Consider the following 23,070-nt stretch of genomic DNA (forward strand, 5'->3'; position numbering starts at 1 on the left):
TGCAGCCACAATATTTCTTTGAATTTAAAAGCTTTACTGGAAACTGTGCACACTGGCTTTCAAATGAGATCTGTGATACTAAAAGTAGAAGACTATATATGTACACAGGATGAGCATTAATGGAACATTTTGCTCACATGCTCAACAGTAATCACCTTAACCATCCTGACTTATCAGATAACTTATCAGATGGAGATGAAATGGAAAGTTGTAAACTAAACTGAACATTAACTCTTACACTCAATTCATACTTTGAGGAATTCTCTGTCAGAGCTAGGAATAAACGAGAAATGGGAAGTCCAATTCTGCAAAACAATTCTACATTAAGACATGACTTCTATGACAATTTACTTTATTTTGATAATTTAACTATAAATTGTCCTTTTAGAACAGATAGTAAATGCCTTTGGAATGGACAGATGACAATTCTACAGCCAGAGAAACTGGTGAAACTCAAAATGGGCAATAATGAGATTTCTATTTGTCTTTTTTCCTATAAATATTATCCTCACATTAAAAATCTTTTTTTTCTTTTGCTAAATCCAATAGTTTAGCCATTGATTTAATACGACCTTTCTAACCTATCTCAGGTTTGGCAACTGACATTACCTAAATATATCTTACTTTATAAAAAGCAGTGCTATTTAACTAGGTAAAATATTGGGAAGAGAGTTCACAAAAATACATGGGGAATAAAATATAATGTTTTGGCACTGTTATTCTGAAACACTAGAAAACATAGCTACATCATTTAAAAACAGATACAAGTTAATGAAACGTAAAGTAAATGTGCCAGGTTATTAGCAATGCGAAAGACCAGCTTAAGCATATTTTCTCTAAATCAATTATAAAAAGAAAAGGTGCCTTTGTAGCAATTAATGCACTGAGACTGCTCAGTTGATTCCAGGCAAATAATTAAACATTGTACTACTCGCATACCATATTACAATAATAGTGCTACTTGTTTATAAATCCATTCCTTACACTTAAAATGTACAGCATATGCTACATTTTGTACTTTTTTAACATCCTTATTCAGTCCATTTTGACCAAAAAACCCCATTATACTGACATTTCTGAAGCAATTACTGATATGTTATGAATCATTACTTGTAAATAGCAGAAATGGTACTCAGAACTGTTGAGTCTCAGAAGTGCCAATAATCTGGCAAGAATTGATGCCAAAGCCCACTACACCACAGCTCTTTAGGTATATTCATCCAAGGCTTCCCTGGCATTATAAACAATGTCAACAATACAACTCCATTACCAGAAGTGAGGTAAATCTCTTGTCTTGGCTTTAACAGTTTTCACCTGTACTGCAGTCAGTTATCTTCTAACATGCTGAATATCCTTAAATGTCTTGTCCATGGACAACATTAATCCACTGGGAATATATAATAACATGAGGAAAAAGTGGTAACAAATTAGTTTCTTTCTTTCTTTTTTCTGAAGTACCTAGTAAATCAGATGAGTATTTGGTAGACTGTATAGTCTTGGCTGCAAGTCAACTATGCAAGTCAAGCTACTGAAAGAACCAGGCATCCTCTGTGAGGCACAGCAGTGCAGGCACTACAACTGTTCTGCAAGCTCATACTTTTGAACCAGTACGTTGCAATGTCCATGTTTGGCATTTGTTTCTCTCTTTAAAAAAGTAATTGCAATGGAACATCTGATAAGGTCTTCCTAGCTTGCCATCTTTCCATTTGCCATGTGTATATATGCAAGCCATAGATTGACACTCCTGGTTAATATACAGTAAAACGTCTACTGAATGCAGATGGCAAAAGATAGGAAGGAGTATAACTAGGTCCCCGTTCTCTGTAAAAGTTCCATTGTGCTCTAAAATCCTCACTGTCATTCACTGCCGTCATCTTTCTCCGAAGATACAAGACTATCCCGAACAGGCAACAGATCATAATGGGAGGGAATGTGGCTGTTTTTTGGTAGATCATAAAGATCTTGGCTGAAAGGTCCGTTGTTATTAAACGTTCCTTGGACAATACTAACTGTAGGTTCTACAGTGGGAAAAAAACATACATATTAATGCTCTGATATTGATAAATGGGGAACAATCACAACATTTAGTAATGATCAACAGTCTAGTATTGATATGGTTTTCTGTGCTTTGAAGCAAAAAGAAAAAGTATTTCATCCCTCCCCAATAGTTCTTACTATGGTATTAAATAAACTGCTGCAACACTTAAACTTACTAGATATGCACACTGACCCACACACACACACACACACACACAAACAAGCAAAGATGCAGGACCTGTTTTTACTACAATGAAATGAAGTACTTGTTGATAGGGTGTTGTATATGCAGACCAAAGTGAAGACTATTTGTGTGTGTTTCTGCCTGGCTCATTGGAGTCATAAGGACTGAACTTAGGGACTCAGGAACAATGGGAAACAGGATCCAAATACCTGTTGCTCTGCTCCAATCATGAGCCTCTGGCAGGTTTGAAAGATCCAATGGCATGCTAGCGCGGGGACCTTGAAATGTATATAAGGGGCCCTGTGGGCCCAGTTCTCCAGTCTTATAGTGCAGCCTTATACTATGCTGTATCTAATAAAGAGTTGATTATCACTACCACCTTGCCTCTTCCATGCATTGAACCCCCTATATTATATGGGGAATGGTGACATTGATCACAAATTTCATCTATATTTTGTAGATTATGTTGTGTTCCCATACTAGATCCTTATTAATTGATTTCTTCACTTCCATTTAAGGAACAGAATAAGGTAACAGTAATTCTTAAAATGGGACTCTTTCCTTAAATCCTTTCCTTGCTTTAAGGAGAAAAAAACACAGAGGGGCAACTGCAGATTGGAACAGGGCTCTTCAGAGGAACAAGTGAAATGAGGGTATCTCAAAAGATGCAAAGGTACAATTAATCTGACAGTGTTGACTACCACACTGATTTGTCTATTTTAACTAACCTGATACAACCTAAGTTTTTGTTTTGTTTTCACATCACCAATCCTCTGCAAAAAGATTGCGTAGTTTATCCAGGATGTGTCTAGTCATGTTGTGAAGGAGGTATATGAACTGCTGAAATGACTGCAAAGTAAAATCTCTAGGTCCAGTCTTAGCAACTGGGGCCAAGGTTTCTCTCCCACAGTAAAATGCACCATTCAGGCTTACCAATTTCATAGACATTCTTGTTGGCTGAAGCAGAGTTACTAATTTCTGCATAGGCAGAGTCCCTGCGTGCTGGTGATTTCATTTCAACATATCCACATTCTGAATTTTTTGGAGTAAGTGCTGGGGGATCTTTAATAGTGGCATATGGATTTTCAGAGCTGCTTAAGGAGCAGTTACTTAAGTTATATTCAGAATTCTTCACCAGATCTGAAAAGACACACAAATGTTTATGATGAAATAGTCCTATACACTGAATAATTTTTATAAAAGTGAAACTATCATTCTATCCCTACAGAATCTTTTTGACAGCAAGTAGAGGTACTAAATTAGATGTTCTTATGAGTAAGGATGTTGATTCAGCAGAGGAAATGAAAGTAAACAAAAGACTGCATGTCAAGGTGCAGAGAGCACAGCAAGTGTACCAGAATCCACAATGCAATCTGGCACTGCTATTTTTTCAAGTTATGCCGGAGAGGGATTTAGTTGCCATACTAAGCCACTCCGAGGCAGAATTTAGGATGGTACCCTTAGGATGGCTGATTACAGAAAATGGCAAGGGGGGATGGAGTGTTACCATTTTGACTTTGTTTTCTATCCAGTAAAAAATTCAGGATAATGCAACAAAACCAAAAAATTCTTAAGAGAAAAACTTGAAATTATTTAATGGGTGTGAATTAAATTAATGTATTTGTTTTTGAAGTTCTTATTTATTATGCTTATAGACAGGTCTTTTTTGTAGCAGGAACACCTTTGCATATTAGGCCACACCTCCGTGATGTAGCCAATCCTCCTGGAGCTTACAGTAGGCCCTGTACTAAGAGCCCTGGAAGCTCTTGGAAGATTGGCTACATCAGGGGTGTGTGGCCTAATATGCAAACAAGTTCCTGCTACAAAAAAGCCCTGCTTATAGATAACTCTTCAGCAGGGCTCCTACTGGCCTCCCCTGCAGGGGACTGTGCAAATCCCCACCCACTTGGCTTTCATGATGTTTCAACATCAGAAGGATTGAGACCCAGCATTTACATCTATGGGAAAATACCCAGCATTTACATCTATGGGAAAATACAAGCCTACCTTTCAGAGATTTTCCTATTGTTCTATCAATTCCAAATGCCCCTGTTCAAAAACACAGGAGGAAAAATCATTAAGTTATTGGAAGAGCAATTTTAACAATTTGGCATGTTGGCTGGCTACTAAGATTTAGTACACTGTCATCTTGTTTCATAATAATATGTACTAGAATCATCGAATCATAGAGTTGGAAGAGACCTCCAGGGTCATCTAGTCCAACCCTCTGCACAATGCAAGAAACTCACAAATACCTCCCCCTAAATTCACAGGATCTTCATTGCTGTCAGATGGCTATCTAGCCTCTGTTCAAAAATCTCCAAGGAACTGTTAACTGATTGTATTAAGAACTTGTTCCCAGTAGAGCAAAACAACATTAAGGGCATTAATATTCTTCTTACAGAGAACTGGTTATTTTATTTCTATACCAAGCTCATTGAGGTAGCCTCCATGTTTCCAGTCAGCAGGCAGTGTTCCTGTGTAGTCCATGAGAGGCCCTCTTTTCCTTTGATCCACGTTCTTAAGATTCAAGAACAGCTGGTTGTTGGTTGGCTGTTCAAAATAAAGTTGACATACAGTGAAGCAAGTAAGTAGTCAGTCATATTTGAAGATGCTAAGTGTACTAATTTAAAAACAGCAACAAAGGTATGCAGTCTCTCACTTCTCACCTTTGACAAGGTCATCCTGTCTATGTTGTTGGCATTTGTTGAGCACTGTGTTAGAGTGTGATAGCTTGGGTTAGAAAAGTAGTGGCTATTAGCATTTCCACCATTATTGTGAGGAATGGTTTCTGAAAAACAATTACAAGTGACATCTGTAAAAACAATGTCATTATTGCTCATTGTCACTCATTTTATTCCATTATTGACCCTATCTCCCTGCACAACTTCTGTCCTCCAGGGTCAGGGTTTATAGGTAGGACAGACTGTCACGGTTCACCAGTTTACCTTTTTGCTGCTTTTAAAATATATAGACAGCCCCAGGGCTTTTTTTGAGCAGGAACGCAGTTCCGACTGGCTTGGTACTGGGGTGTGTGGCCTAATATGCAAATGAGGCCCTGCTGAGCTTTTTCTACAAAAAGCCCTATGTGAAACAATGGTGATGTCAGGGGTTTGTAGCCTAATATGCAAATGAGTTCCTGCTGGGCTTTTTCTACAAAGAAAGCCCTGGACAGCCCTGATCCTTTCACACAACAGATCCTCCCTCTAACTCACGAAACACCACTAAACAAGATAGTATCTATCTATCTATCTATCTATCTATCTATCTATCTATCTATCTATCTATCTATCTATCTATCTATCTATCTATCTATCTATCTATCTATCTATCTATCTATCTATCTATCTATCAACAGTGGAGTGAATCAGGTAGATAATTGCACAGGTTGTCCACACTTAAACTTCTGAACCATAGGTCTGTTCAGGCATTAGGGATTCTTCATTACGTTGAATTTTCACCCAGGCATTAGCAAGCTGCTGTCCTGCTAAATGCTGGCTCAAGCTTACTGCTCCTAACCTCAGCCAGTTCTGACTCTAATTGAACAAACAGCTATTCAACTGTCAGCCTCTTACCAACCTTCTATCAGCTCCCATTGGTCACTCTCAGTAGGGCTGCCAGGTACTCCCCTAGCAACCCGCAGAGGAAAACTTACTAGAAGCAAAGAGAGGCCTAGGCTGGTATTGCTGGCACTCTGGTAACTGGACGAAAACTCTATGATAGAAGTTGTTTTAACCATAGAGTTTTTGCACAAATATCAGAGCATTTCCATGTTGTCAGTGATGAGATAATGCAACTTTTGGTGTGTGCCAGAAGCAATGTCACCACATTGCAGGCGATGCAGGCCTAGGTGTCCTTTTGCTTACAGTAAATTCTCCACCAGCCAGTAGATCCATGAAGGGGAGAGGGCCCCCAAAGCGGATGTTCCCCTGCCTCGAGTGGGGGCTTGGCAAGCCTAACTCCACCCTTTGAAGCAGAACCTAACCTGTCTGGCATACCTATCCTTGCCACTGATCTCAAGAATTGGACAAGAGCTCCTCCAGAATGAAACATAGCTTACTTGGAGGATTATAAACAAATTCCACATTTTTGTGATCTCAAAATGTATCTTTCTGGTCTGATCTGGCCAGTTCCTTGAAATGATGGAAGCAAGCTTTTTAGATGAAGAAATCCTTTCAGTCTTCAGTCTTGAAATGTTTAGCTGTTTCCATTTTCCCATCATTTCTTTGTATTAAAGATGATCTTTCAGACAGGTTTGAGTTTCCACTTTGACATGAAAACTTGCTGGGTGACCTTGAGCCTGTCATACAGTCTCAGCCTAACATACTTCATTAGATTGTTTATTAATTTAGCAAGTTTTTGTGCCACCACTCCTGAGGAACCTCCCCAAAGTAGCTTACAGAACAACATAGCAGAACAAAACATTAAAAGTTACATATTAAAACCCAGCATTAAAGAAAACCCCTAGCCTGAGAATAACAAACAATTTATTAGCTTCAAATGAATGTAAGTTTTCAGGTTAACAATACACTATAAAAGGATTTTTTTTAAATCACCCCCCTTTATTAAAAGCCTGGATAAAAAAGTTTTGGCATGGCACCTGAAAGAAGGTAATGTAGGCATCTGGCAAGCCTCAAGGGCATTCCACAGATGAAGTGGTGCTACTGAGGATAAAATGGATGAGAGGAGAACAGTGTAAGCTACTTTGAGTCCCCACTGGGACGAAAGGTGGAGTATAAATGAAGTTATAATTACATTAACTTTATCTTTGTGGATTGTATGCTAGCTTCCTGCTGTTAATGTTTAGCAAACCAGGTTCAGGAATACGTCCACTTTTCCAGTGGTGTCCCTGCCCCTTCATCCACCATTTAGTTTATTAGCATAAATGTTAACCATGTTTAAGGGTGAATTGGGGTTTCCCTTAAAACCATGATCTGATGTAATGGTTGAGGTGACTTTCTGTGAGTTGCCCTGATGGGAAGTGTTGCTTGATACCTATTAATGCTGATAATTAGTAGGGAAAAACTTGGTGATCTAATAGAGTAATATTGATTGAAATGAAGCATGTGGAAGGAGACTTAAATTAGATTTTCATGCATCCTGGCAGCAAAAGTTATTTGTTATCATGGTCTTTGCTAATGCAGAGAATGCTATAATAGCATGAAAATGCATAAAATTTGTACCTGACAAAGATGAGAGAAGACAAATATTTGCAAAAATCAGAGGAAACAAAACTTGTTCTTTTCTAATGTTTGTGCTTAGTAGGGACACCAAGTTCCTACCTGAAATGGTGTAGTCTGTATTGATGACCCTCATGGCAGGTGTATAAGAAACTGCAGGCATATTTGTTTCTTTTCCCTTCTGCTTTTGTCTATAAATAATGAATAGTGCTAGCAGGAAGAGGACAACCAAGACAAGAATAATGATACCAGCAATAGCTCCAATCTGGTAAGAATCTGCAGAAATGGCAGCACTAGTGCGACTTAAACTGTTCAAATTTCCTACTATGATTACTCCAGCTGAAAAACAAGAAAAGATGAAATATATACCATAAGAGACCAGAAAGAAAAGAATAGAAATGAAAAACACAGTTTTTGATGTGTAAAATTTAGCTATAGATTTAAGCATGGTCAAAATGCTTTTGAAGACATGTCAGATGACTGATGCTATGGAGCTCTGAACTGCTATGCTTTAAAAACCAATCAAGATAGATTACTATGTTTTACATTTACATCAATTTTCATCCCTGAAACACAAGCAGTGTACTTAGGATATACTTTAAGAATACTCCCTGAAACTCATTAAATACATACATTTGTTTGAAGTGCTATGTTTTGCTATATAGCAAATATGCATGTCTTGTTCTTGTTGCTATTTTTAGACATACAATCTGTGCAAAAACTTGAAATGTTATGGGGGTTTTTTTAAATGACCAGAAAATATGGATTGGGACATCATTTTTGTATTAAAATGCTAAAATATTTTCATATTTTTCTTTGTAGCTGTGCAAACTAGAAGCCTCCTTTTTAACAAACCTAAAGGTGAGGATTTAATTATTCTAATCAATCATCTAGATAACTCAGGATGTTATATACATTATTCCCAGGGCTTTTTTTCTGGGGGAACACAGTGGAATGGAATTCCAGAAATTCTTTGTGGAAACAAAATTCTCAAAAAAAAATGTTTAAAAGTTCATGAGTGGCCCCAATGTGTTTTTCCTTTGCTTCCCTCTGGAAAGTTTTGGCATCTCTTTTTCCAGAAAAAAGCCACCTTATTCATACAGTTTTCAGAATCCTGTAGGTATAGTACTTGATACTTCTTGATCTGTCAGCAGCATTTGACACGGTCGATTACGACCTTATGACCCACTGCCTCGCCGGAGTTCAGGGGTGGCCTTACAATGTTTTTCCTCCTTTCTCTGGGGACGGGGACAAAGGGTGGTGCTTGGCGAACAGACTTCCTTGCGGCATTCTCTTATATGTGGAGTGCCGCAGGGAGCCATTCTCTCACCAATATTATTTAACATCTATATGCGCCCCCTTGCCCAGATTGCCTGAAGTTATGGGCTGGGTTGCCACCAGTACGCTGATGATACCCAGCTCTATCAGTTGATGAGTGGCCAGCCAGTCACCACCCCTGACCAGTTGTCCAAGGCATTGGGAGTTACAACAGAGCCGGCTGAAGCTGAATCCAGCTAAGATGGAGGTCCTGTACCTGAGTTGGGATGAGGTGGGTATGGGCATCGAGCTCCCAGCTTTGGTGCCAGCCCAACAGATGAGGAGCTTGGGAGTGACCTTGGATGCCTCCCTTTCCATGGTTGCCAGGTCTGCCTTTTGTTTTCTTTGGCAGATCAGGCAGCTAGCACCATATCTATCCCCCCCCCCAGGACCTGGCTACAGTGATCCATGCAATGGTCACTTCCAGACTAGACTACTGTAACTCACTCTACACTGGCTTACCCTTGAGACTGATCCGGAAACTGCAGCAGGTGCAGAATGCAGCAGCTTGCCTGCTGATTGCACCACCTTTACAGGTGGGCATTCGGCTGGCGCTCCACAGTCTGCACTGGCTACCCATTGAGTACCGGATCCAATTAAAGGTTCTAGTGCTAACATTTAAAAGCTTTACACGGTCTGGGACCAACATACCCGCAAGACCGTCTCTTTCCATATATGCCCAGGAGGTCGTTCTGTTCGGCCTCCCAACATCTGTTGGCCGTCCCTGGCCCAAAAGACGCCCACTTTTTCAGTCCTGGCACCAACCTGATGGAATCAGCTCCCTATTGAGATCCGGGCCCTGCCTGGCTTATTAGCCTTCCGTAGGTCCTGTAAAACGAAGCTGTTCTGCCAGGCTTTTAGCTGAGGCTGTGGCATCTATTCTTGATCTGGTTGGCCTCCCCAGCTAGCACTGTGCTAGGAATGGGAATAAAAACTGCCATCCCTATGAGATATCATGATGTGAGATGGCTAGGCTGGGCTATATGTGATGTCATGGTAATTTGAGTGCTGTTGAGTTATCTGTTTATAAAATGTTTTTATTTTATTTTATTTTATTGTTTTATTATATGTTGTACTCTGCCCTGAGCCCTACAGGGAATGGGTGGAATAGAAATTTGCTAAAATAAATAAAATAAAAATATTTCTGTTCATCTAAATGCTGTCTTTTAAACATTTAGTACAGTTTATGTAATTAAAGAGATGATTTTATCCTGTAGATAAAGGTACAAAATACAATCAATATAAATTTTAATATAACTTAATGAAATACAAATTCCACAGTGCAAAAGATAGTGAAATGAAGCACCACAAGGTATATGAAATGTTGGAGAAATGTATAAAATTGGACTCCAGAGAGAATTATTTCTCACACTGTTACCAGGAAGACATCAGAGGATCCCTGAATATTTTCTCATACATGTCATGAAGGAGATTAGCAGTGCAGCTCTAACAAGAGTTAAACCTCCCTATGTCCATGGATTTCAACTGGTTTAGAAGGGTGGATGGCCCAAGCTATCCCGATTTCATCAGGTCTTGGAAACTAAGCAGCATCAGCCCTGGTTAGCACTTGGCTGGGACAATGTCAAGGAAGCTAGGGTTGCAGATGCAGGCAAGAGCAAACTACCTCTTTTTGTCTCTTGCCTTGAAAACTCTACTGGTTGTGCCTTGGTGACACTTTTAACCACCACCAGCTGTTCTCAGAATTGAACTGTAATGATGCTGCTAGTATGGTGCAGAAACACAATGAAGTGGCATCCTGAAAGTATTTTTTTTCTCTTAGCTAAAAGTGGGCATTGTTTTTAGTTCCCTCTTCTCTGAAATGCTTGCTGCATACCTAGCTACATATCAACAATTCAAAGTTCATTTTTAGTTTTCTGTGTTCAGAAAATACTACCTTGGTCACATCTTGCTCCTTTCCATCCAGGACTGCAGTAACAGGTCCCTGTGATGTAGTCACAAGTTGAGTTGTTCAGACAGTCACATATTTGTCGGCAGCCATAGCCATATGTCCCTGAAGGGCACTCTGTGCAAAATAACATGCAACAAATGTCTATTTTGCCTTTCAGACCATTCCACTCTATACTTGTTAAACTGAAAATTCTCAGTATAACAGACAGTGACCACAATCTAATAAAACAGAACTCTGTGAGGAACTGGAACTATAAAATTGTCAGAAAACACTCCAGTATTCACAGAGAAATTTGAAATTCTGCACTTAACAATGGAAACCCTAAATACTCTGTGGTTTCCCAGATCCAGGCCTATAGAAACCATTTTAACACATTCCTGTATTGAAATAAAATAAATATATGCCTTAAATGGCCTTTATATATATATACATACATACATACATACATACATATATAAAAATGGCCTTTATATATATATATATATATATATATATATATATATATATATATATATATATATATATATATATATATATATATCTGGCATATAGCTCTTCGAAATCCTGACCCATGTAGAGAACTGAAATCTCTTAGGGCGTTTTCGCACTCACCTTAATCAGCAGCGATCCCCTCTTCACCGCGCAGGATCTGCGCGGATTTCGCACTAATTGCCGTGGAGCACCCGGAAGAGCCGGAAAGTCCCGGCGCTTTTGCAGCGCAAACGGAAACCGCAAAAAACCAGTTTCCGTTTGCGCCACAAAAGCGCCGAGACTTTCCGGCTCTTCCGGGTGCTCCGCGGCAATTACTGCGAAATCTGTGCAGATCCTGCGCGGTGAAGAGGGGCGTCGCTGCTGATTAAGGTGAGTGCGAAAACGCCCTTAAGGTTCATCACTGTCAGATCTTTTGATATACACCATAACCTGAAATCCTGCAGATTCTATTTTTCACCAGCAGGTGGCAATATTTCATTGTGCCAAGCCCATACACCATTAGCCCCAAATGGGTGTTTATAATATTTTCATAAACACAGGTCAAGCAGAGTATATGCTTGCAAACAGTAAAGTTGATCCACTGCCAGGCAGAGTGGCATCCCTGTTCTTACAAAGTTCTGCTGAAACCCATTCTGTAAGTTGGCGAAAAAATTATATGTAGATATCATGAGAAACTTATAGAGAAAAAAATATTTTTCCAGTTTCCCTCACACATTTTATAAAATTACACTTTTAGGCATATATATTATATTCAGATTGAAGTTCATCCCTTTGCCTAGCAACTTTATCAATTTTGTGATGTCTAAATGCATTTTAAAGGTATTGCCTTCTGTTACTTCACAGCATATCAAAGAATTTAGAACAGCAAATAAATAAAAATACAAAATTAAAAATTATATTGATCTTAAGCTTTGATGGTATTCTCCTCATTTTAAAATCATTTTAAGTTTTAAAATCATGAGCACAACCAAAGCAGAGTTGCACCCTTCTAAGTCCAATTAAGTCAAAAGACTTAGAAGGATGTTTAGGCTTGCTCTGTTAATTCCATTGAAAATTAGGAATTAACTATGCTTTTTAATTCCACTGCTTTCAGTGGGTCAGTCATGAGTGAATGTATATTCTGCAACTGTCCCAGGCTAAAAAGATCCAATTCAGTTGTACATTTCTTCAGTGTGTGCAACAACCTTTCAGCTTACTTTGTTCACAGTGTTTTCCCATGAATCCTGTGCGACATGTACACTGCCCTGAGATGTGATCACAGTCAGCTCCATTTTGGCACTGGCAGGTTAATGCACAGTCCCTTCCATAAAACCCCAAAGGACATCCTGCAGTAGAAAGAATAAAAAGATAAACCAATCTATTTCAAAAAATTGCTGTTGTTGGTGTATGGCAGTGTGTGTTGTATAGCCAGGAGGTCTGAGGACCGTCTGGTAGCTGAAGTTCTAATTCTTTAGGGTTATGCATCATGAAGGGGTGAGCTAGACTTCTTAGTGGGCTGAGAGTGCTCTGATTGCTGTGACTGATCCAAGGTGGATTCCTGTGGAGGAATGAGGGATCAAACCCAGTTCTCTGGATTAGAATCCTGCCACTCTTAACCACTACACTAAACTGGCTCTCATTATTTTTTAAAATGTAGTGATCAAAGCCATATCACCAACATTAGAATTAAATTATTTAGAGATTCAACTTGATATGAAATCTGATAACATTTGAAGGAGATTATATGGGGATGTGGGAAATCAATCATATTAATGGAAGGCAGGTTGTAAGTAATGCAAGTAGTGAAATTTTAAGAAATTTTTCAAGCAGGAAGAATTGGAGTACTCTCTTCTGAAGACAGGAGAGGCTTATTAATAATGAATGGATCTTTGGATGCATATTCTCTGTAGGAGATCTGAAACATAAAACAGTAGAACAACACATTGTGACCTAGCCACACACAAAGTTCCTATTGCAGTCTGAAAAAAAAGACTATTTTATATATAGAAAGATCATTATTAAGAATCAGGAAAGAAAAGAACCTTGAGAGCTGATGGTTGAGTAAGACAGAACAGCCCTCTAAGAGATGTCCTACTTCCTGACATCAGTAGTCAGAAAAGAGAACGGCTTGGTTTTTGTTTTTAGGCTGCCCATAGCATTCTTATGCAAAAATTGTACTGGTACTGTTTCTGGAGTCAAAATGGCTAAGCTACAGAGCTGACTACAAGGAAGTTGCCAGTCAAGTATATATAATGATCAGTTAATTAATTAACTCAGTGGGTTTGATAAAGAACACATCAATCAATGTGACATTTATCCACAGAATGAGGTTGCCAGTGTTTATTAGTCCATTACAGCCTTCAATGCTTTAGTTATTTTCTTAAGTCTTTTATCATTGAAAACATTTAAGATTAAAAAATGGGATTTTAAGTAGTTATTTAACTGTTATAATTGAAGAACATTTGCACAGTGCATAAAGAGTTAAAATCTGCAGCACAGTTTGATATTTTTAAAAGGCTGCTGTTTTTCAGAAACAGACAGATACAACTCCATTAGATCCAGAGCTTCAAATGCACCCTAATGTTGCTCACTGTGTATAGTATATATCTGTTTTGAGTTACATGCCAGCACTACTCATTCCTACTAACAATGGTAAGAAACTTTTTATATCAGTGGAACAATCCATGTGAGCAGCTGTCAGAACTTGTAACTTTATTATTGCTAGCTTAATGTAGAACCAGTATAATTGATGGTTGGCAAGTATGCATAGAGTGGACCTGAGCGTTGAACCAGACCGACCCCATATTGTAACCTTTCTTAACCTGAAGTGCCTGAGTAGTAGTTAACCCTGCCCCGATGGTATCCAAAGTATTTGGGGGCTGTAGACTGAATAATGTTGTATCTCTGTACTTTCTCACACTGACACCCTTTGAAGCCGAATCGTGTGGCCTTCAGAGTAAGGAGGCAACGTCTTTGCTGATAGCACTGGTGGGAAGACAGATGTGCCTGTAACGGTGTGAATTAAAGCTTTGTGGGTTGTTTGTTTTACTATATAAAACTGGGCCAGTGCTGGCTCTCGCCATCACTGTTATCTTGTACCTTGTATCTAACAGTTCTTAGTTCTCTCTAATAAAATCCTAGCTTGGAAACTAAGTATGGGATCTGCCTGGAGTTCTTAAGTTCTGACATTATAACAGTGATCCCATTGTTTCGGAGCTTATCTGAACTGGAAACCCGGCCCGATGGCTGCAAAGGTTCCAGACAACGGAGAGCCCACCACTCCAACGGAGGACCCGCCGCTCGACCCGAAGGTGACGGGGGTGAGGCGCAAGATTAAGGTGCCCGCACCTTTCTCGGTGGACGCGTTCGCCGCACCCCGATCCTGGAGCCCGCGGAAGTCCACGGCGGCGATCGACGCGGCGGAGCAGCGGTACAGAAGTATGCTGGGCGACGGGGCAAGCGGAGACGGAGACGACGACCAGGGCGAAGGTCCAGAACCGCGAGGCGGGGACGACCCGGTCCGGAGCCTCCGCAACGACCTGTTCGACTATGTACGGGAAATTCACAACGACGTACACGCCTCCCGAGTTATGATGGCCGAGGAGATGCAACAGAACCTAGGCGCGATCTACGACCAGCTCCGCACCTTGCAGACGGCGGTCCTGGGGATCCCCGTGGGAGGGCTGCCGCTGGGGCAACCGCCCGTGGCTCCACCGGCCCCGCTGGCTCCCGCGCCGCCGGTGGTGCCCGCTCCAGCCCCACCGGCCCCACAACCAGTGGCGCCTCCGGCCCCGGGGGCCCCCGCGCCGCCGGTCCCAGCGCCTCCGGCGCCGCCAGTTCCGGCGCCCCCGGCGGTCCCCGTGCCCGCACCGCCAGCGCCGCCGGCCCCAGCTGCACCAGCCCTACCGGCCCTGCCGGCCCCGGTGCCCCAACCCGCGGCACCCCCGGTCGCAGGGGGGGGGAGAGAGCTGAAAATTACATTCGACGGGAGCCCAGAGGACGTGGAGTACTTCACCATACAGTGCGACACGTTCTTTACCCACTGGGGTGCGGACTACCCGACCGAAGCCAGCCGAGTGTACCACATTGCGTCCCGACTGAGAGGTCCAGCCCGCAAATGGTACGTCGGGCTGTTCACCGCGAGGAAGCCCGAGCTAGCAACCGTAGCGGGGTTCCTGCACGCCATGCTCCGCCAGTACGGCGACCCGCTCCGCGAGGAGAAAGCCATCGCAGCCCTCCAGCGCATCGAACAAGGCAACCGATCCATTCGCGAGTATGCCACGGAGTTCCTGGGCTACTGCGCGGCAGTGAGAGGGTGGAACGAGATTATGAAATATACTGCTTTTTGTAACGGGCTGAACCCGAACGTCCTCGACCGCTGCTACAGCCACGGGCGACCCGACACCTTGGTCGGGTGGATCCAGCTAGCCGGAGAGGTCGAGACCAACATCCAGCACGTGGGGCTTCGCCGACAGCAACTGGCGAAGAAGGGGTTGAAATCCACACCCACCAAGGCGGAGGGGCGACGGGCCCCGACAACCTCGACCCCCACCACTGCCCGAAAGTGTTACCGGTGCGGCGACCCGGACCACCTCGCCTCCAACTGCCCAGCCAAAGCGGGGTCCACCCCGCCGACAGCCAGGCCAACCGCATCGGGGCCCAAGAAGAAAAAGAGTAATCGGCCGAAAGAGCCCGGACGGGGCTCCGTCGCCACCACCTTGGCGACTGACGAGGATTTTACCGCCGAACCAGAAACCGTGGAAGAATCGACCGGGGAGTCGGACGACACCGAGTCGGCGGGAAACGACAACGACCTGCTTTAATGGGTGCCGCGAAGCAGGTCCAGCAACAGCCGGCACTCCTCACGGTGAGAGCCACTGGGGGTTTATTGTTTATGGCCGTAACCCTTCTCAACCCGAACCTAAAACGGTTCATGCATGCCCGAGCACTAATCGACTCGGGGTGCAACCGGGACTTAATCACCCCCCGCCTAGTAGAGGCGCTAGGATTAGCCACGTCCCCCCTCCCGCTACCCATGCTTTTCCAGCAGATGGACGGGGGGCCCATGAGGGGAGAGCCATGTAAGCTAGAAACGCAGGCGGTCCCCGTTGGGACCGAAGAGCATTGGGGGATCGAAACTTTTGTAATTGCCCCCTCTTGCTCGTTTGATGTGGTGATGGGCTCGGGTTGGCTCGCCCGCCACCAGCCAGACATAAGGTGGGAGGAGCAGATCGTCCGATTCCCGGACTGGAGGTGCGAACACCACCATTGGCGCCCCGAATGGGGGCCGCATCCGCCTCCCCGGAATGAGCGAGCCTGCCTCACCCTCGAGGAGGTCGCCTCGATCCCCAAAGAATACCGGGACTTAAAACTGGCCTTTAGTGAGAAGGAGGCGGATGAGTTACCACCTCACCGCCCCACGGACTGTGCAATCGAACTGATCCCGGGGCAGCAACTGCCAAAAGCGAAACTGTACTCCATGGGTTGGGCGGAGAAAGCGGAACTCCGCAAATTTTTGGACAAAAACCTGAAGCGGGGGTTCATACGACCGGCAACAGCCCCCCATGCCGCCCCCGTCCTCTTCAGAAAGAAAAAGGATGGGTCGCTTAGACTTTGCACAGATTTTCGCTCGATAAACGGGATTTCGATGTCTAATGCCTACCCGATCCCATTGATTAAGGACCTATTGAATACTGTGGCCACAGGGAAAATATTCACAAAACTCGACCTCCGAGACGCGTACTTCCGAGTCCGCATCAGGGAGGGGGACGAGTGGAAGACCGCGTTCAATACCCCGCTAGGACAATTTGAGTACTTGGTTATGCCTTTCGGGCTACAGGGGGCCCCTGGGGTATTCATGAACTTTATCAACGAGGTTCTGCGAGAGTTCCTGTTTAAGGGGGTGGTGGTGTACCTTGATGACATCATTATCTATTCGCCAGATCTCAAGTCACATGTACCATTAGTCAGAAAAGTGTTGAGCACCCTGTGCAAGCACAAGTTGTATGCCAAACTATCAAAATGTGAATTTCACAAGACTGAACTAGACTATCTAGGCTTCCGAGTATCGGGGGAAGGGTTGTCAATGGACCCAGCAAAGGTTCAAGCGGTGCTAGACTGGGAGCCCCCACGAACCCGCAAACAGCTCCAAAGTTTTCTCGGGTTCGCAAATTTTTACCGCGACTTCATAAAGGGGTTCGCCACCATCATGTTACCCCTTACGGAGCTCCTTAAAACAAAGGGGAAGGGGGCAGAGGCAAAAAAGCCGGGCGCGCGCCTAACGTGGACGCCCGAGTGTCAAAAAGCCTTTACAGAATTGAAACGCCTCTTCACCTCGGAGCCCGTGTTGGCCCACCCTGACGAGTTAAAACCTTTCGTGGTTCAATGTGATGCTTCCGACGCCGCCGTCGGAGCCATATTAATGCAAAGGGGGGACAACGGGGTTCTGCGCCCCTGCGCCTACATTTCACGAAAGTTCTCGAACGAGCAGAAAAATTGGTCAGTGTGGGACAAGGAGGCTTTTGCAGTCATGTTTGCCTTGAAAACCTGGCGCTCCTGGCTTGAAGGGGCCAGAGTCCCATTTGAAATCTGGACTGACCACAAAAATCTCGAGGCATTGACCGGGCGCCGCAAAATGACTGCAAAACAAATCCGGTGGGCTGGGTTTTTCGCCAAATTCGACTTTGTACTGAAACACATCCCAGGTACCAAGAATTTCTTGGCGGACGCCCTCTCCCGCCTGCCACAGCACGAGAGCCTCCGCGAGGAGGTGGTGGACTCCCTTATCCCCCCTTCGGCCATCGCGGGGGGGGTCACCACCCGCTCCGGGAAGAGGATCGGCCCCCCGGAGCCAGACCTCTTGTCTCAGTTAGTTGCGGAGACCGCTCGGGAAGCAGACCAACCACCGAACCTCCGTAAAAGCGAGGACGGCCTCCTGTTGCACAACGAAAAGATCTATGTGCCCTCCTCCCTCCGCAAGCAGATTTTAGAGCATTGTCATTCCAGCCGCCTGGCGGGCCATTTCGGCTATGTCAAAACCCTCAACCTCCTTACCCGACAGTTTTGGTGGCCTAGGCTCAAAAGAGACGTCTCCGAATTCGTCCTCTCATGTCCCACCTGTCTGATGGCTAAACGAAGAGGGGGTAAACCTCCCGGCCACCTAGTGCCCCTCCCAACAGCCACCCGGCCTTGGTCGGTAGTGTCTATGGATTTCATTGTGGAGCTCCCGCCGTCGCAGGGCAAAACTGTTGTTTTGGTAGTGGTCGATACATTCTCCAAACAAGCCCACTTCATCCCCTGCAAGCAGCTCCCCACGGCTAAAAAACTTGCCCAACTTTTCTTTACACACATTGTACGCCTACACTCGTTCCCAGACAAGGTCATTAGCGACCGCGGGACGCAGTTCGTTGCCAACTTCTGGCGGGAGTTTTGCAAACTTGCGGGTATTGAGCAGGGCCTCAGCTCAGCCTACCACCCCCAGTCGGACGGACAGACGGAGAGGGTTAATAGCCTTCTAGAACAGTACCTCCGCTGTTTCATTAACTTCCAACAGTCCAACTGGGTGGACCTACTCCCATTCGCTGAATACGGCTACAACAACAGCCTTCACAGCTCTACTAAAACCTCTCCTTTCCAAATCATAAATGGCTATGAGGGCAAGCCTTTCCCAACGCTTCCCCTCCCTGCCACCCCCTCAGAACCCACATCGTGCCAACAATGGTGGGAAGGCCTTCGGGAGAGCTGGAAGGGAATTCAGGAGAACCTGGAGGAAGCGAAAAAGGCTTACAAAAAACAGTTTGATAAAAAACACTCTCCTGAATGGGAATTGAGAGTGGGAGACACTGTCTTTTTGTCCACAAAAAACCTCCCCCTTCCTCAGCCCTGCTGCAAACTTGCGTTGAAGTTTCTTGGGCCTTTTAGGATCAAACGAGTAATCAATAAGGTGACTGCAGAACTCGAGCTGCCCAAGTCTCTAAGCAAAATCCATCCTGTTTTTCATTGCAGCTTACTCCGGAAAGACCCTGGTGCCACGTCCTTCCATCCCAGGGCTCCGCCGCCCCCTCCGACGACAGTGAGGGGTCAGAGTCACCATGAAGTCCACGAAATCCTGGACTCCAAAGTCAAACGGGGGAAACTGTATTACTTAATCAGGTGGAAGCACTTCCCCCCGAGCTGTGATGAATGGGTCGAATCTCAGAACGTAGCTGCGCCGCAATTGTTAAAAAAGTTTCACCTGCTGTACCCGCACAAGCCCAAGCCGCCACCCCCCGGGGGAGGGCACTTAGGGGGGGCAGTATGTCAGAACTTGTAACTTTATTATTGCTAGCTTAATGTAGAACCAGTATAATTGATGGTTGGCAAGTATGCATAGAGTGGACCTGAGCGTTGAACCAGACCGACCCCATATTGTAACCTTTCTTAACCTGAAGTGCCTGAGTAGTAGTTAACCCTGCCCCGATGGTATCCAAAGTATTTGGGGGCTGTAGACTGAATAATGTTGTATCTCTGTACTTTCTCACACTGACACCCTTTGAAGCCGAATCGTGTGGCCTTCAGAGTAAGGAGGCAACGTCTTTGCTGATAGCACTGGTGGGAAGACAGATGTGCCTGTAACGGTGTGAATTAAAGCTTTGTGGGTTGTTTGTTTTACTATATAAAACTGGGCCAGTGCTGGCTCTCGCCATCACTGTTATCTTGTACCTTGTATCTAACAGTTCTTAGTTCTCTCTAATAAAATCCTAGCTTGGAAACTAAGTATGGGATCTGCCTGGAGTTCTTAAGTTCTGACACTAACGTAGTTATTGCAGAGAGCCACTGGTATCTGAAAGCTTTTCTAGGAGTTTGGCATCAGCAGGGCTGGCATGTGGGAATCGGTGAACTAGGCAATTGCCTAGGGCACCAGCTCCCAGCAGTGGTGGAGGCCAGGCACCCCCTCCCCACTTGTGCCATCCCTGAGTCTCCAGCTCATTTTTTCTTGGCTCTTAGGGATCAGAGGAGCTCCCCCGATCCCTCAGAGCCAAGAAAGAGCAGCGCTTTCCTTCCTCAGCATCCTCTGAGGACGCTGGGGAAGGGAAGTGCCAAGTGCTCGGTGTGACAATGTCACCTCTGAGTGACGTCATCATGCCCTGCACACGCACAAAAACTTTTCTCCGGGGGGGGCCATGTTGGGTTTCTGCCTCAGGCTCCAGAACCCCGCGCACCGGGGCTGGGCATTGGATTGAACGTGATGACTGATCTGGAACCTTCCTCTCTTTTTTGTTGTCTTCACAAGAACCGTGAAGTCTTCACACCCACACTCAGGATGGAGATCTTGGGACAGAGAGAGAGGATCTCCTATCCTGGTTCTGTTACCCAGTGGTGAAAATAAATATACCTTTGTCCTGTGACTATCAGCAGCAGTTCCACAATTACGACTTTTATTCTAGCAAACATTTCCAACGCACAGCTGTACAGGTAAATAATTAGGGAGAACTCACTCTGGGTACAGTAGAGGCCAGTCCACCCTGGTGTACATTTGCATTCCCCATCATAGGCACTACACCGAGCTCCATTGTGGCAATTGCAGGTATGGATACAATTGGGGCCCCAATGGGAAGGAGGGCAAGCTGAAACAATCCGAAACAAAAGAGATAGTTATATTTAATACAGCTTTGTAGAACTCTACAAGTCAAACTCAAATATATATGCGACATGTTAATAATATTCACTGATTATTTTAAAGTTCAATCATTACATTTTTAAAACATTAAAACTAGCCCACCAGAGTCTTCTTGAGCCCTATTCTCTGTGGCAACCAGAGACAGGATTGGTTTTTGAGGGGTTTTTTTTTGGCTGTGGCACTTCACCCTTGAGGTTTGCCTGGCACTACTTTACATTCCTTCAGGTACCAAGACAAAGCATTTCTCTTTATTCAGGTATATAATTAAGAGATTTTATCTTTTTAAAGCTGTTTTGTGATCTGTTCAAAACCTATGGACTTTTTTATCGGTATATTTTTAAACTGCTCTATTTGTTTTGTGCTTCTTTTATGCCCTGGCATGTTTTTATTGACCTGTTTTATGGTTTGGTTTTTATTTGCATGTTGATATTTGATTGTTTCAGCTATAAGTAGTCTGAAACTGGTTCTAGAGAGGCAGCTTACAAATTCTCTCAACAACTGCCATTGTAGATTTTACTGCTAACAGCAAGAAAATGTAAACATAATGACCGATTTCGCACTATGCTTGTTCTGGGGTGGAGAGCCCTTTTGCTACCGGGGCTTCTCTCCATTTTCGCACAAATTGCCCTGGAGCTGTGAGTTGGTGCACTGCTATTCTGCAGCAAGCGGGATACGTTGGAATAGCAGCGCACCAAATCGCAGCTCCAAAGCAACTTGTGTGAAAACGAAGAGAAGCTGCAGCAGCAAAAGGGCTCTCCACCCTGGAACAAGCATATTGCAAAATCGGTCAATATTTCACCATTATATTCACCTTTGTCTATGCTGCTGTAAATTTCTTCAGTGTTTAATATGTCTTGATTTTTCATGCATGCAAACTGTATTCAAGCCATGATTTACTTATTAAGATATGAAATTATGTCATCAATTCTATGCAGGTCTACTTGAAGTTTTCATTTTAGTCAATTGGGTTTACTCCCAGGAAAATGCTTGTAGGATTGCAGCCTACATGTACAAATTTTGAAAAACAGCTCTGTGCAAGTAAAATACTGAAAAGTTTGAGGGTGTGTGTGCGTGTTTATCACCTGAAAGAGAGCTAAAGGGCTCTTGGCCTGTAGCTCTTAGCCTGGGGGCTCTGTAAGGACCAAGAACCCAGAACCCTAATTTACTTGTGCTCCCAATAAGGTAAGTTGACCCTCCAGAAGGGGAGCCACATAAACAAACAGGATTTAAAGGGGACTGTATATTTTTGAAAAAAGCTATCATGAAGGTAGAATGCCAACAGGGGGGTGGGGGCTTTCCAGTGTTTTGCACTGAGTGCCACATGTATGACTATCTGCCCACAGGACAGAAGTCTTGGGTGTGTGCTCGATGCAAGGAGCTTCTGGTCCTCAGAGAACGAGTTCGTACCCTTGAGGCCGAGGTGAGTGACCTGACGAAGCAGAGGCACTCAGGGAAGACTCTTGGGGGCATACTAGATGAGCCCTGCTCTGAACGTGGCAGTCCCGTTGCTGCCAGGGAGGAAACAGGGCACCATGCTGCAGATAAGGGGAATGCGCCCTCAGAAGGGACCTCTTCTTCAGTTGGTGAGCAGGAATCCTTTCGTGCCAAGGAACCATCCCTAGGCGGGGAAAGAGGAGGGGTCTTGGTAGTTGGTGATTCGATCCTTAGGCAAGTAGACAGCTGGGTGGCAAAACTGCGTACTGACCGTATGGTGACTTGCCTGCCTGGTGCGAAGGTAGCGGACATTATGCGTGTAGTAGATAGGCTGATAGTGTTGGGGAGGAGCCAGTGGTCGTGGTGTGTGTTGGCACCAAAGATGTGGGGAAATGCAGTCGTGAGGTCCTGGAGGAAAAATTTAGGCTGCTAGGCGGGAGACTTAAGGCCAGGACCTCCAAGGGAGCCTTCTCAGAAGTGTTACCTGTTCCACGTGCAGGGCTGGAGAGACAGGCACAAATTAGAAGTCTCAATGTGTGGATGAGACAATGGTGTAAGGAAGAAGGGTTTAAGTTTGTTAGGCACTGGGATGCTTTCTGGAACAAGCGGGAGCTGTAAAAAAAAAAACCGGTCTCCACTTGTCCCCAGATGGAACCAGGCTGCTGGCGCTTAAAATCAAAAAGGTGACAGAGCAGTTTTTAAACTATATCTTGGGGGAAAGCCGACAGGAGATGAAATGTCTCTGGTTCGGGAGGACTCATCTCAAAGAGATGAAGGGTTAGCTGTTACTTTTCTACCAGGTAATGGATCAGAGTTGTCCACTGAGATGGTGACAAACGGTATGGACTGTCTGCCAAAGTCTCGAGATGGCAGAAGGAAG

The 23,070-nt window shown here is 44.3% G+C and overlaps 1 protein-coding gene across 1 annotated transcript in view; it reads right to left on the bottom strand.

Moving 5' to 3' along the window:
• Window positions 1-472: 472 nt before the first annotated feature.
• The window catches only part of LOC132590490 (multiple epidermal growth factor-like domains protein 10), a 164,585-nt gene continuing 141,987 nt past the window's right edge, over window positions 473-23,070 (bottom strand). Inside the window, exons 16-24 of the mRNA XM_060263397.1 lie at window positions 20,575-20,703; window positions 12,316-12,444; window positions 10,613-10,741; window positions 7,504-7,740; window positions 4,891-5,012; window positions 4,651-4,774; window positions 4,229-4,270; window positions 3,155-3,361; window positions 473-2,018 (exon numbers count right to left, since the gene is read on the bottom strand). Coding sequence (XP_060119380.1) covers window positions 1,858-2,018; window positions 3,155-3,361; window positions 4,229-4,270; window positions 4,651-4,774; window positions 4,891-5,012; window positions 7,504-7,740; window positions 10,613-10,741; window positions 12,316-12,444; window positions 20,575-20,703 — 1,280 coding nt within the window. The 3' untranslated portion in view covers window positions 473-1,857. The remainder of the gene's footprint in view (window positions 2,019-3,154; window positions 3,362-4,228; window positions 4,271-4,650; window positions 4,775-4,890; window positions 5,013-7,503; window positions 7,741-10,612; window positions 10,742-12,315; window positions 12,445-20,574; window positions 20,704-23,070) is intronic.

This window comes from Heteronotia binoei, unplaced genomic scaffold (assembly GCF_032191835.1).
Source record: "Heteronotia binoei isolate CCM8104 ecotype False Entrance Well unplaced genomic scaffold, APGP_CSIRO_Hbin_v1 ptg000047l___fragment_1, whole genome shotgun sequence".
Classification (NCBI taxonomy): domain Eukaryota; kingdom Metazoa; phylum Chordata; class Lepidosauria; order Squamata; family Gekkonidae; genus Heteronotia; species Heteronotia binoei.